This window comes from Martes martes (assembly GCF_963455335.1).
Source record: "Martes martes genome assembly, chromosome: 18".
Taxonomy (NCBI): domain Eukaryota; kingdom Metazoa; phylum Chordata; class Mammalia; order Carnivora; family Mustelidae; genus Martes; species Martes martes.
Window position 1 is genome coordinate 26,615,054 of NC_137906.1, and position 12,069 is coordinate 26,627,122.

General features: G+C 42.5%; 1 protein-coding gene across 1 annotated transcript in view; it reads right to left on the reverse strand.

Moving 5' to 3' along the window:
• IQCK (IQ motif containing K) overlaps positions 1 to 12,069 on the reverse strand; it is a gene marked incomplete at both ends in the record, with an annotated part of 119,585 nt that overhangs the window by 97,615 nt on the left and 9,901 nt on the right. The window contains one exon of the mRNA XM_080830827.1: positions 11,965 to 12,062. Coding sequence (XP_080686953.1) covers positions 11,965 to 12,062 — 98 coding nt within the window. The remainder of the gene's footprint in view (positions 1 to 11,964; positions 12,063 to 12,069) is intronic.

A 12,069-nucleotide genomic window follows, 5' to 3' on the forward strand; every position in this document is an offset into this window, starting at 1 on the left:
AACTGGGCCCTAAATTCAGGTGAGCATAGCTCTAAACTCTACGCTTATTCATGATGCTTCCCTTCCTCTGCCTCCCACATAAGAGCAGCAGGTACTACTACAAAAATCTGTGTATTTCCAGGTTTTCAGAAGAGGGGTTGGCAAACTTCTTCTTAAAGAGGCAGATGTAAATATTAGACTTGTGTCACAACTATTCAACTTAGCTCTACTGAAAAAGTACAAAAGTGCAAAAGTGGCCATAGACAATCTGTAAAGGAATGAGTGGGGCTGAGTTCCAATGAAACTTGTTTTACAAAAATAGGCAGCTAGCCCCACAGGCCGTAATTTGCGGACCTCTGCTTTAGAATACTGTCAATCACTGATAGATGATCTTTCACGCAGAAATACGGAAAAATCCATAGTTCTTGATTTGGGACACAGAAATGTGATTTTTCAAGAAAGCTCTGTTTCACCTACTTCCTGGGTAGCCCTTTTATTATTCTAAGGCATTAACAGTTTAAACATCTGTTGGCTCTGTTACTAGTTTATGATTTGAGTTTTCTTGTTCCTCAAAAGTAGCAGGAGAAATTGCGGCTCTCAAAACAACCAAGAGGGTCAATGACTTATTTTAAGGAGGTTCTTTTATATAGTTTTTATTTTTTTAATTTTTTAAAAATATTTTTTTAATTTATTTATTTGACGGGGTGGGGAGAGAGAGAGAGTGGGAAAGAGGGAACACGAGCGGGGGAGCGGGAGAGGGAGAAGCAGGCTCCCCACTGAGCAGAGAGCCCAATGCAGGGCTTGATCCCAAGACCCTGGGATCATGACCTGAGCTAAAGGCAGATGCCTAACAACTGAGCCACCCAGGCACTTCAAAGGTCGATTGAATCTTTTTTCTTTTTTCTTTTTTTTAAATGGCTTCCAATCCTTTAGACATTGATTCTCAAGAGAAGTTTGGGACACTAGCAGTCTTCCTTTCTTTCTCTCTTGGTCACCGTGGCAGTGATTCTAGCAGCTTCTTCAGCCTTGGAGGGCTTTCATATTGCTTTCTCAGTTCTGAGCTCACCATATTATTTCCAAGAGTTATGTTTAGATTTTTACAAATATATATTATGTTTAAAAGGCCCTAGTATTTTTAGAATGATGAGGAAAGTCCATCCTTGGCCATCTGTAATACCCAGAAATTAGTAACAAGGATGCCACCTTCTATTTATTCAAGCAACAACTGGTCCCCAGGTCGGGACCCTGGGGAGCAACATTTCTGTTGCAGATTCGCTATTTCCCAGGCATCCTGTTAATCGTCTTCACAACAGCTAATGCGTACTGTTTTCTCTGTGTCAGGCACTCTTTTAAATTTTACTGAACTCATTTATCCTCATGACAGCTACACATTATTATTATTGTTATTATTGTTATTACTATTATTCCCATTTTACAGATTAGGAAACAGGGACACAGAAAGGTTAAATACCTTGCCCAAAGTCCTTTACTCATAGATGGAAGAGTATGAATTTGAACCCAGCTGGACTCTGGGGTTTGCTCTTTCACGCCTTACCTCATTTAACCCTCTCAATAATCCCACCTGTGCTTTACAAATGAGAAGAGGAGGGATTTGGAAACAAACAGCTTCCCTGAAGTCACTAGGCTAGAGTCAGAAGTCAAACCTGCCACCTGCTGTCAGATCCATACTATTTCTAATACAGCGTACGAGGTAAATTACAAAAAGGGCCACTGGTCTTTACCCCTCCCTGGGTCCACACCCTCTGTGAGGTAGCTTTATAGATCTTCCCATTAAGAGGCGGAGTCTATTTCCTTAGTCCTTGAATCCGAGCTGGACTTGTGACTTGCTTTGGCCAATATAATGCCATGAAAGTAACAGTGTGCCAGTTCCAAGCCTCAGGCTCAAGAGGGCTTGAGAACTTCTACTCGAATCCTCACACCCCTGCCCCGCTACCACGTGAACAATCCAGGGTTCATCTGATGGAAGCCGAGAGACCAAGTCGAACAGAGATGATGCATCCCAGCTAAGGCCATTCTAGACTAGCTGGTACCCAGCCTGCCTGGTAGTTACCCACAGACACGTGAACAAGCCCAGTCAAGGCCAGAAGAATCTCCCAACTGAGCCCAGCCCAAATTGCTGCCTTGTAGGAGCGTGAACGAAATAAATTGTTGTTTTAAGCCACTAACTTTTGAGGTACTTTGTTACATAGCAAACGTTAACTGATGCCATGTCTAATAAGTGAAATGCAATTTATGGCCAAATGGTCATGTCTTCCCTAAGTAGCAGCCCGTCAAGAATGCTACCACAGCCACCTGGCAAAAAGCCATGCCCCTGAAAGCCAGAGGACAAAGCTTCAGAGCAGAAAAGGAAAATGCTGTCACAAAGCCACTGCCCTTCATTTTGTAAGACAACCATGGGGTCACCCTCAGGTCAGAGCCTGTTGACTTTCTTTTTAAAGCCTTGTCTTTTGAGGATGACTTTGATTTTTAGAAACAAAAGCAACTCCTAGCCAAGTTTGGGAATGAAGTGATCAATGCTGCCATTGTTAAAAGGAAGAAAGAAAAGAAGCATGACTATAAAGTTATAATAAGATTTTCTTGCATGGTTTACAAACTGGATCTGACAGCAATTCCAAGAGCCTCAAAGGGAAGTATTTTCAACACTAACAGACTTATTGACATACAGCAGTCCCCCCTTATCCACAGAGGGTAGCTTCTAAGACCCCAGTGGATGCCTGAAGCTGTGGACAGTGTTGAACTCTGCATGTACTATATTTTTCCTATAAATACATACCTATGATAAATTTAATTTATAACTTAGGCACAGTAAGACAACAACGATTATAACAATATGCTGAAATAAAAGTCATGTGAATGTGGTCTCTCTATGCCTCAGGATATCTTTTTTTTTTTTTTTAAGAATTTATTTATTTATTTTACAGACAGAGATCACAAGTAGGCAGATAGGCAGGCAGAGAGAGAGAGGAGGAAGCAGGCTCCCTGCCGAGCAGAGAGCCTGATGCGGAACTCGATCTTGGGACCCTGAGATCATGACCTGAGCCAAAGGCAGAGGCTTAACCCACTGAGCCACCCAGGCACCCCCTATGCCTCAGAATATCTTATTGTCCTGTACTCACCCTTCTTCCTCTAGTGATGTGAAATGATGAAACGTCTGTGTTACAAGATGAAATGAGGTGAATGAAGGAGGGATGTTAGGCTACTATTGACCTTCTGATGACCATGAGAAGGAGCATCACTTGCTTCTGGAACACATGTAACCACAGGTCACTGAAACCTCAGCTTAGGGGGCATTGCTACAGTAGGACTAAGTGCCTAGCTTGGAAGCCAGACTCCTGGGCTCCAACCCTGGCTCTTCCTCTGAGTGACCTTGTGAATGGGGGTACTTCTTGAGCCTCTGTTTCCTCATCCACAAAATGGGGGCAGTAAAACCACCCATTCCAACAGTTGCTGTGATGATTAAATAAGATCGCAATGTGAAATAATGCCTGGCATATAGGAAGTACTCTGTAAATGAATGCCATCAGTCACCACTGATTAATCACTTAGAAGGTAACTGGTAATGGTAGATGATCAAGAAATAGCCCTTACCTTGGAGCCATATTTCATATTTAGGTATTAAATTCCAAAATGTGAAATTGGGACCTGTTGTCTGGACCCACTTCAATGCTATAATATTCAATCAAACATAACAAGGTCAGGTAAAAACCTAGTTTCCTCTACTCAATATCTACCCACGAGAAATGAAAACATATGTCCATATAATATTTATATGCAAATGTTCATGGCAGCATTATTCATAATAGCCAAAAAGGGGAAACAACCCCAAACAAAATGTGGTTTATTTATTTATTCACCATTGAATATTATGCAGCAATAAAGATGAAGTGCTGATCGAAGCCACAGCAGAGATGAACCTCACCAACACTGAACAACGTGAAATAAGCCTGATGCAAAAAACCATCTATTATGTGATTCTAGTTATAGGAAATGTCCAGAAAAGGTAAATCTATGGAGATAAAAAGTAGGTTAGCTGTTGCCTGGGGTTAGGGGTGGAAGTGAAGAGTGACCAGAAATAAGATTTGGGGGTGGGGAGTTATGGAAATGTTCTAAAATTAGATTATGGTGATGGCTGCATAACTCTATAAATTTGCTCCAGTTAAAATGAGTGGAAAAACTGCTTTTTTAAATTGTGGTAAAATATACATAATACCATCGTAACAATTTTTAAGCATATAGTTCAGATGTATTAAACACGTTCACATTGTGTAACCCATCTCCAGAATTTCTCTCATCTTGCAAAACTGAAACTCTACCCATTAAACAACAACTCCCATTCCCTCCTCCCCACAGGCACTGGCAACCATATGCCCCTTTCTGTCTCCAAATGTGACCACTCTAGGTACTTCTCATGTAAGTGGAATCATACATATAAATCATACTTTGTATTTGAACACATGTTGTGTGTGTGTGTGTGTGTGTGTGTGTGTGTGTGTGTGGTGTGTGTGACTGGCTTATTTCACTAGGATAACATCCTAATGTGGTAGCACAGGACAAGAAGAGTTCTTAAAGATTGAATAATATTCCATTGTATGGATATACCACATTTTAAAAATCCGTTCATCCATGATGGATGTTTGGGCGAAATGAATGGATTTTATGGTATCTAAATTATGCTTCAATAAAGCTGGGTTGTTTTTTTTTTAAGATTTTGTTTATTTATTTGAGAGAGAGACAGCAGAGAGAAAGAGAGAGAGAGCCCAAGCTCTCTCTGGGCACAGTAAGATGAGGTGGCGAGGCAGAGGAAGAAGGAGAAGCAGGTTCCCTGATGAGCAGGGGAGTACAACACAGGGCTCAATCTAAGACCTGGGATCATGACCTAAGCCAAAGGCAGATGCTTAACCAACTGAGCCACCGAGGCACCCCAGTAAAGCTGTTGGCTGTTTTTCTTTTTAAGTTTATTTATACAGCTTCCTGTTAATGGACTTTAGCTCATTTCCACTTCTTTATATATATATATATATTTTAAAGATTTTATTTATTTATTTGACAGACAGAGATCACAAGTAGGCAGAGAGACAGGCGGAGAGAGAGGAAGGGAAGCAGGCTCCCCGCTGAGCAGAGAGCCCGACGTGGGGCTCGATCCATGGACCCTGGGATCATGACCTGAGCCGAAGGCAGAGGCTTTAACCCACTGAGCCACCCAGGCGCCCCTACTTCTTTATATTTTAACCAATGTTGCATTTAATGTTCTACTTCAGAGCTTCTTGTTACAAAGACTGAGTTTTTCCAGCCATAGTTCAGATTTGGAAGGGAAATTTTTAGGTCATAGAGTGTATTTTCAATTTTACTGGGTTTTGCTGAATTTTTCTCCAGATGGGTAGTACCAATTTTATATAAATATGACTTCCAGGGCACCTGGGTGGCACTTTGCTTTGGACCCACGGAATGTGGTGGAAGGGATGCTGTTGGAGTTCCAGAGCCTCGGCGTCACACTTCTGCCTTTGCCCTCTTGGAACACTGTCCCCAAACCACCAGGCTGTACAGGAGCGCAGCTGGCCTACTAGAAGATGAGAGGCATGTGGCTAGCCGACCAGCACCCAGGCTCCAGCCCCGTGCCTGAGGCCAGCTTGGGCCTCCCAGCCCTGCCCAGTCACCTGCTGAAGCAGTCACCTGAGTAAGTGGAGGTGAGACCAAGAGAACAGTCAGCCCACAGAAATAATAAATCGCTGTTTTAGCCGTAAAATTTTCCAGGTTGTTTATGATACAACAACACAGCAATCAGGTAACTGTTAAGTAGGTAGTAAATATTATCTAAGCATTTCCTTTCAGGACATGAAGAGGGCTCTCTAAAGCGCGACAAGGGGGTCCAGTAAGGTGGAGAACCACTGCTATGATGAGTTCCCACTGCTCCTAAAATAAAACTCACACTCTTTACTGGCCTGTATGATGTGGCCACTACAGGGCAACCTTGGCCACTTCACCTCCCATCTCATTCACGTGCTCTGCTCCCTCCATACTGGCTTCCTTTTCGTCCCTGGACTGAATTTGGCAGTACTGGGTCATTAGGAAAACTTACAAGGAGTTGTACTAGAGGATTTCAGTGCCAAAGTACCCCAAGTTAAAGATAGAACAAATGGTAAAAAGAAGGAGCTGAGTGATTTACTCAGTGTGTCAGGGAAAATCAAAAAGAAAGAAAATCACCTAGATGGGAGAGCAAAGTTAAATAGATGGGTTTGAAAATGTTATTTAGGGGTGCCTGGGTGGCTCAGTGAGATAAGCCTCTGCCTTCGGCTCGGGTCCTGGGGTCAAGCCCCACATCAGGCTCTCTGCTCAGCAGGAAGCCTGCTTCCTCCTCTCTCTCTGCCTGCCTCTCTGCCTACTTGTGATCTCTGTCTGTCAAATAAATAAATAAAATCTTTAAAAAAATGAAAATGTTATTTATTTATAACTTCTACTTTTTATAATTACAAAAGTAATTCACACTTATTTTCAAGTTACCAAAATACTTTGGAGCAAAAGGCCTCCCAATTTTCATCTCTTGTCCAGCTGACATGTGACTCTATGCTTACTGGCTAACAGATTGAGATTCTATCATCTATATTCATTTACCTTTGGTTTGGTCTATGTACCGCATATGTCAGTATATACCCAGGAAATGACGGTACAGTAACTACTGTCAATTCACAGATGTACTTCCACCATTTGTACAAAGTAATCATTTCCCTTTATCTTTCACAAAGTATGGTTGTTTAACACAATATAAAATACGGCTAGCGCCCAGATAATTTCACAGCAAAACTAAAAGGCCCATTAACTTTCTTTATAGATGGTCACTTCAGTGCCCTACAGACACCACCTACATCTCTGTGACCTTTCTTTCTTTTTTTCTTTTTTTAGATTTTATTTATTTATTTTAGAGAGAGTGAGAGAGTGTGCATGTGCACACATGAGTGGTGGGGGGCAGAAGGAGAGGGAGAAGCAGAATTCCTGGTGAGCAGGGAGCCTGACTCGGGGCTCGATCCCAGGACCTGAGATCAAGACCTGAGCCAAAGGCAGACACTTAACCAACTGAGCCACCCAGACGCACCTTCTCTGTGACCTTTTCATACGTAGTTGAAAACGACTATCTGGGGAAGGATTAAAGAAATCTCTTTCACTTGTTAATTCATCTCAAGAAATGCACAGGATCTTCATTTAATCTTAAGGCTGAGATAATTCAATCATTCATTTAAGGTTTAGTCTCCCAACTGTAATCTCCTCCAAAAATTAAGGACTAGAGAAATACCTGCTTGTTAAATAAGCTGAATTTTATTCTGAGCATTTAAAAGATTAAAATATCTAATGATGAACAAACCATTTGATTAGGGTCTTTATGAATTTCACCAGAATTCAATTTGTAATATTGAAAATGACATGTATAAAGGAACTGAATTATGAATAAATCAATATAAAAATCATTAAGCTTACACAGCTTGTCTGGTTGGAAGAGTCAGGTTGGAAGCAAAGTCTTCCTAGAGGCCCGGTTCTGAACCACTGGCCCATGTACCATAGACTGCATCGTGTGTGTGTGTGTGTGTGTCTAATTGGCCAAGTGCTCTTTGGCATAGTAATGAGATGCCATTCATTGTTCTCTCCCCCTTCCCCCCCGCCCCGTGTTTTATTCCCTCCAGTTTTCCTTGGAGTGTTATGGTACTCACAAGACAATCTAAATGAAGGATTCTGCCCCACGAGGCCTGCATGAGGCCTGGTCTGGGTGACTGCCCCATACCTGCCTTGCTTCTCACTCCTTTTCTCCTACGGATTCCAGACCCATCTTTCATATCAGAATGTGGCCCATGCTTTCGGCAAGCCATTGGACCAACCACCAGCCTGGTCTGATGTCAAACTTCTACACTCAGGAAGCAGAGTACTGCTCAGCTTGAATCTTGGCTCTACCACTTACTAGCTGTTCTCCTGAGCTTGTTGGTTAACGTTGGCAGTGCTGGATCCTCATCTTAAGACTGAAGTAAGAGCACCCACACTGGAGGGCTGCTGGGAAGATGAAATGAGTTTCGGCAGATCAAATATTTAGAACAATGTAAGGACCCTAAAGTGCCAGAAACTACTGTTCCTTTTTTTTTTTTTTAAGATTTTATTTATTTGACAGACAGAGATCACAAGTAGGCAGAGAGGCAGGCAGAGAGAGAGGGAGGAAGCAGACTCCCTGCTGAGCAGAGAGCCCGATGCGGGGCTTGATCCCAGGACCCTGAGATCATGACCTGAGCGGAAAGGCAGAGGCTTTAACCCACTGAGCCACCCAGGCAACCCAAAAACTACTATTCTTCAATTCCAGCTTCTTGCTTAACTCTCTGACTCTCCATCTGCTAGGAGGCCCCTTCAATTTTTAGAGGACTGCTCCTCACCCAGCTCTAGCTCTAAGGGAAGCCACTCTACAGTCTATCTTCCTCCAGAGGCAGTAAATCGAGACACCGCAGGTATAGTTAGTAAATCAGCTCTTGCGTGTAGCAGCTAGCGCAAACTGACAAGCCCTCCCATAACTTAACTGCTATCTTAAAAATTGGCCCTGACTTTTGAGGAACTGTATTCATTCATCCAACAAATATTTAGTGGGTCCCTCCCTACCACGTCCCAGGCGCTGCTAGAGCTACATCATAGAACAAAACAGAAAATAACAAAAGCAAGGAAACCTAACTATAAGTCAGCATTTTAAGGGCAAAATACAAATCAGCAATTATTTCTTGAGTGACCTAATATAAACGCTCTTTCAAGATATAATTTGAGCGGCCCCAATAAACAATGAATTATGCTGCTGTTTAAGAGTCATTTGGATGCGAGTTCAGTTGTGGGTGACAGATAAGAATGCTCCAGTTATGTAATTTTGGCTGGAGGCTGGTTATCATTCAGTTTAAGCATCTATTCCCACTGACAGGATGTGAGGAACAGCTGAATTGAGAAAATGCAAATCTGTTGTGCAGATCTGGATAAGAGGAGCTCCACTTGGGTCTGACAAATGTTTCTGCAACTTTCAAGCCTTCAAAAATAACCCACAAAAGACTATGTGACCAGGGGGGGAAAAAGGAAGGAATTAGATTTAATTAAGAAATCCTAAATCAGGAAATGAAAGAAGTTAATGGTAATCCACCCAGCTTGCATATTTGTAGTATTCAAATCACTGAGCTTCTGGGCAAAGCCCAAGGGAAGACTAACCTTCCTTGGTGCCTGTGAACCTCATTAAATACTTCCCCTCATCCTCCTGTAACAGGAGCACCTCTGCCATCCCCCTCCCCCTTTTTCTTTCTGCCATCCCTTTAATACGGGAGGAAAGAGGGTCACAGATCACTTAGGGTCCCACTGCATGGAAGCAACTGAGCAGGATTTGGGACTCCAGTGTGTCTGGCTGCCTTGAAAGTTTATCAATTTTTGCAAGCTAACGGTTTTAAGAACCTGTATGTTCTACATTGCTTGATCGCTCATTACGACATTTAAACTTCAATGCTCCATTCAAACACCGTGCAGCATTTGATGTTTAGACTGGTTTCATTTAGTCCCGGCGACAGCTCATCTGCAGGATGTCAAAGATGAAATATGAGTTGGCACAAGGAGGCCTCATTAATCTCTAATACAAATAGAAATTTCTCTGATCCTTTAAAAGCACTTTATCATTGCTTGGAGGCTGGAAACTCTCTCTAGCCCCCTCATTACAAAATTATTTATGGGCAAACAGTAGAGATATAACCCTCAACGCAAAATCTTAATTACTGCCCTTTCAGCTGGTTTTTGTGTCCTCTGAAGGGGCATAAATTAGAAGAATAACAGTTGAAGAAATCAGAACAAAGTCTGCACCGTGGAATATAGCTGCACCAAGGTCTAGACGTGCATTCACAGCTCCTAGATCCACTCTTGTTTCCCCACGTCCACCTTATTGCAGAGAACAGATACAAAGGGAGAAGAATAAAAATTTTTAAAAAACCCTTCGCCTACCAAAGGCTTTACTGCTCGATTGTGGTTTTCTTTTCTTTCTTTCTTTTGAAAGATTTTATTTATTTACTTATTTATTTATTTATCAGAGAGAGAGATAGAAAGTGCACAAGCAGAGGAAGCAGCAGGCAGAGGGAGAAGCCTGTTCCCTGCTAAGCAGGGAGCCCGATGCGGTACTCGATTCCAGGACCCTGAGATCATGACCTGAGAGGAAGGCAGATGCTTACCCGACTATGCATCCCTTGTTTGTGGTTTTCTTGAGGACAAGGCCATAGCTGGTCCTCTCTGTGTCCTTTCCTAGGGTCTGGCCCAGTCATCAGTACACAGTAGGATTTAATAAACATTTGTTGAACAGAACTGAACTTGGGTGACTTAGTCTGTCTCTGGATATTCTGTACGCATATTCAAACACAGGTTATTCCACTGTGTTCATGTCATTGTTTAATCATTGTGTGCCATCCTTTGTTCAATCTAATAAAAGCCATGGAACACTGAATATACTATGGCCAACAGCAAAATTTTAAAAAAAGATCCCTGAAACGTGACCCGTAGGATGGTCTGGTCTCCCTCATTTAGCAGCAGGACCTGAAGCCAGAGAGACAAAGCCCCTGACAATGGCAGGGTCAGGCTAGGGGCTCTGCTGTCTGGTCCCTGGGCTCACTACCATCCCACCCGGCTGCACTTTGCACCTGTTAACAGCATACAGTGGAGGGGAAGGTCAGTTATGAATGGGGGATGGACATTTAGCCCTCAGGAGAAGCCAAATGAGCAAATGAAAAGAAATATAATAAGTTCAGATTTTATAACCTATGGCAAGTAACAAATTTGTTCTTCAGAAAACAGATATGGATTTAAAAAAACAAACAAACATTATTTCCTGGAGCTATTTAGAGGACAGCTTCCAACTTCCATCATTTGGGAGGGATGAAATTAGGATTATCTAGGCTATGGGTATCTCCTTAGTATATAAAAGCACCATCCGGGTGGCATGCAGTTCTTCTTAGAGACAGACTGTGCTAAAGGGTAACCAGAGAGCTGATACCATTAGCTGTGAGTGCTCTGAGGGCCCTGGGACATGGCAAGCTGACTGAGGTTTGCACTGCAGTTACTGCCAATTTTTTAAGTATCATTTTGAATCATAACTTGGATCTGAATCCTAACTCCGCAAATTCATCTTGATCACCTTTCTAAATCTTTTTGTTCTTCTGCTTCCTCATCTGTAAAATACAAGGGACACTAATAGAAGGAATCTCATAGGGCCGTTGGAAGGCTGAATGAAATAGTGAATGGTAAAGCATTTAGCAAAGCACCTGGCACAGAGCAAGCACTTGGTCAATATTAAATATTGTTGCTATTTTATTCTCTTCATGCAGGCCATCCTAAATTCTAGTATTCAAAACTGTGCACGGAACACACGCACCCCCAAGTATCCTGTCAACTGTAGAAAAGAGGGTGCCTCCACAGGGGTATTTACAAGAGGGTGCTCCAGGATTCGAACTCCATTCACACAGAAAGCTGGCTGCAGTGTGACCACGAGTAATGCTTAGCGAGCACTGACAGTGGGTCAGGCCTCTCCTAAAGCAAGCTACACGCATGATACTGAGCATGAAGTGGAGTATGGAGAGGCCAGAGGTGGGAAGATCTATCCAGAGTCAGATAAAATAGAAGGCGAGCTTTAATCGTCACACACAGTCAGTGAGAGCCAATACACCTGGTAGATGCCAGTTATACAGGAGAAAGGCAGGCAGGGAAGCCAAGAAGGCAGAAAACCTCTCTGGAGCCAAGTGGCCAGACAGATGGCAGTGCATGTGTGTGCACAACTAGAAGTCATGGCTGTAGTTGAGTGAGTGACCAAAACACAGCTCTCCTTCCCAAAGGGATTGTTTTGAGAATGACCACTTGATGGTACTGAGATAATAAGGTACCATCTGATAAAAATGAATTACTAAGCATTTAGAAATAAAAAAACCCCACAGAGCAACTGACCTCAAAACATTTTTCTTTCTTTGCTTGGTGAAGCAGGCTAGCCATTCCGGGAAGCAGAACTGGAAAGATGAATGTTTCCAAATATTCCTTGGGGGAACCTAAATC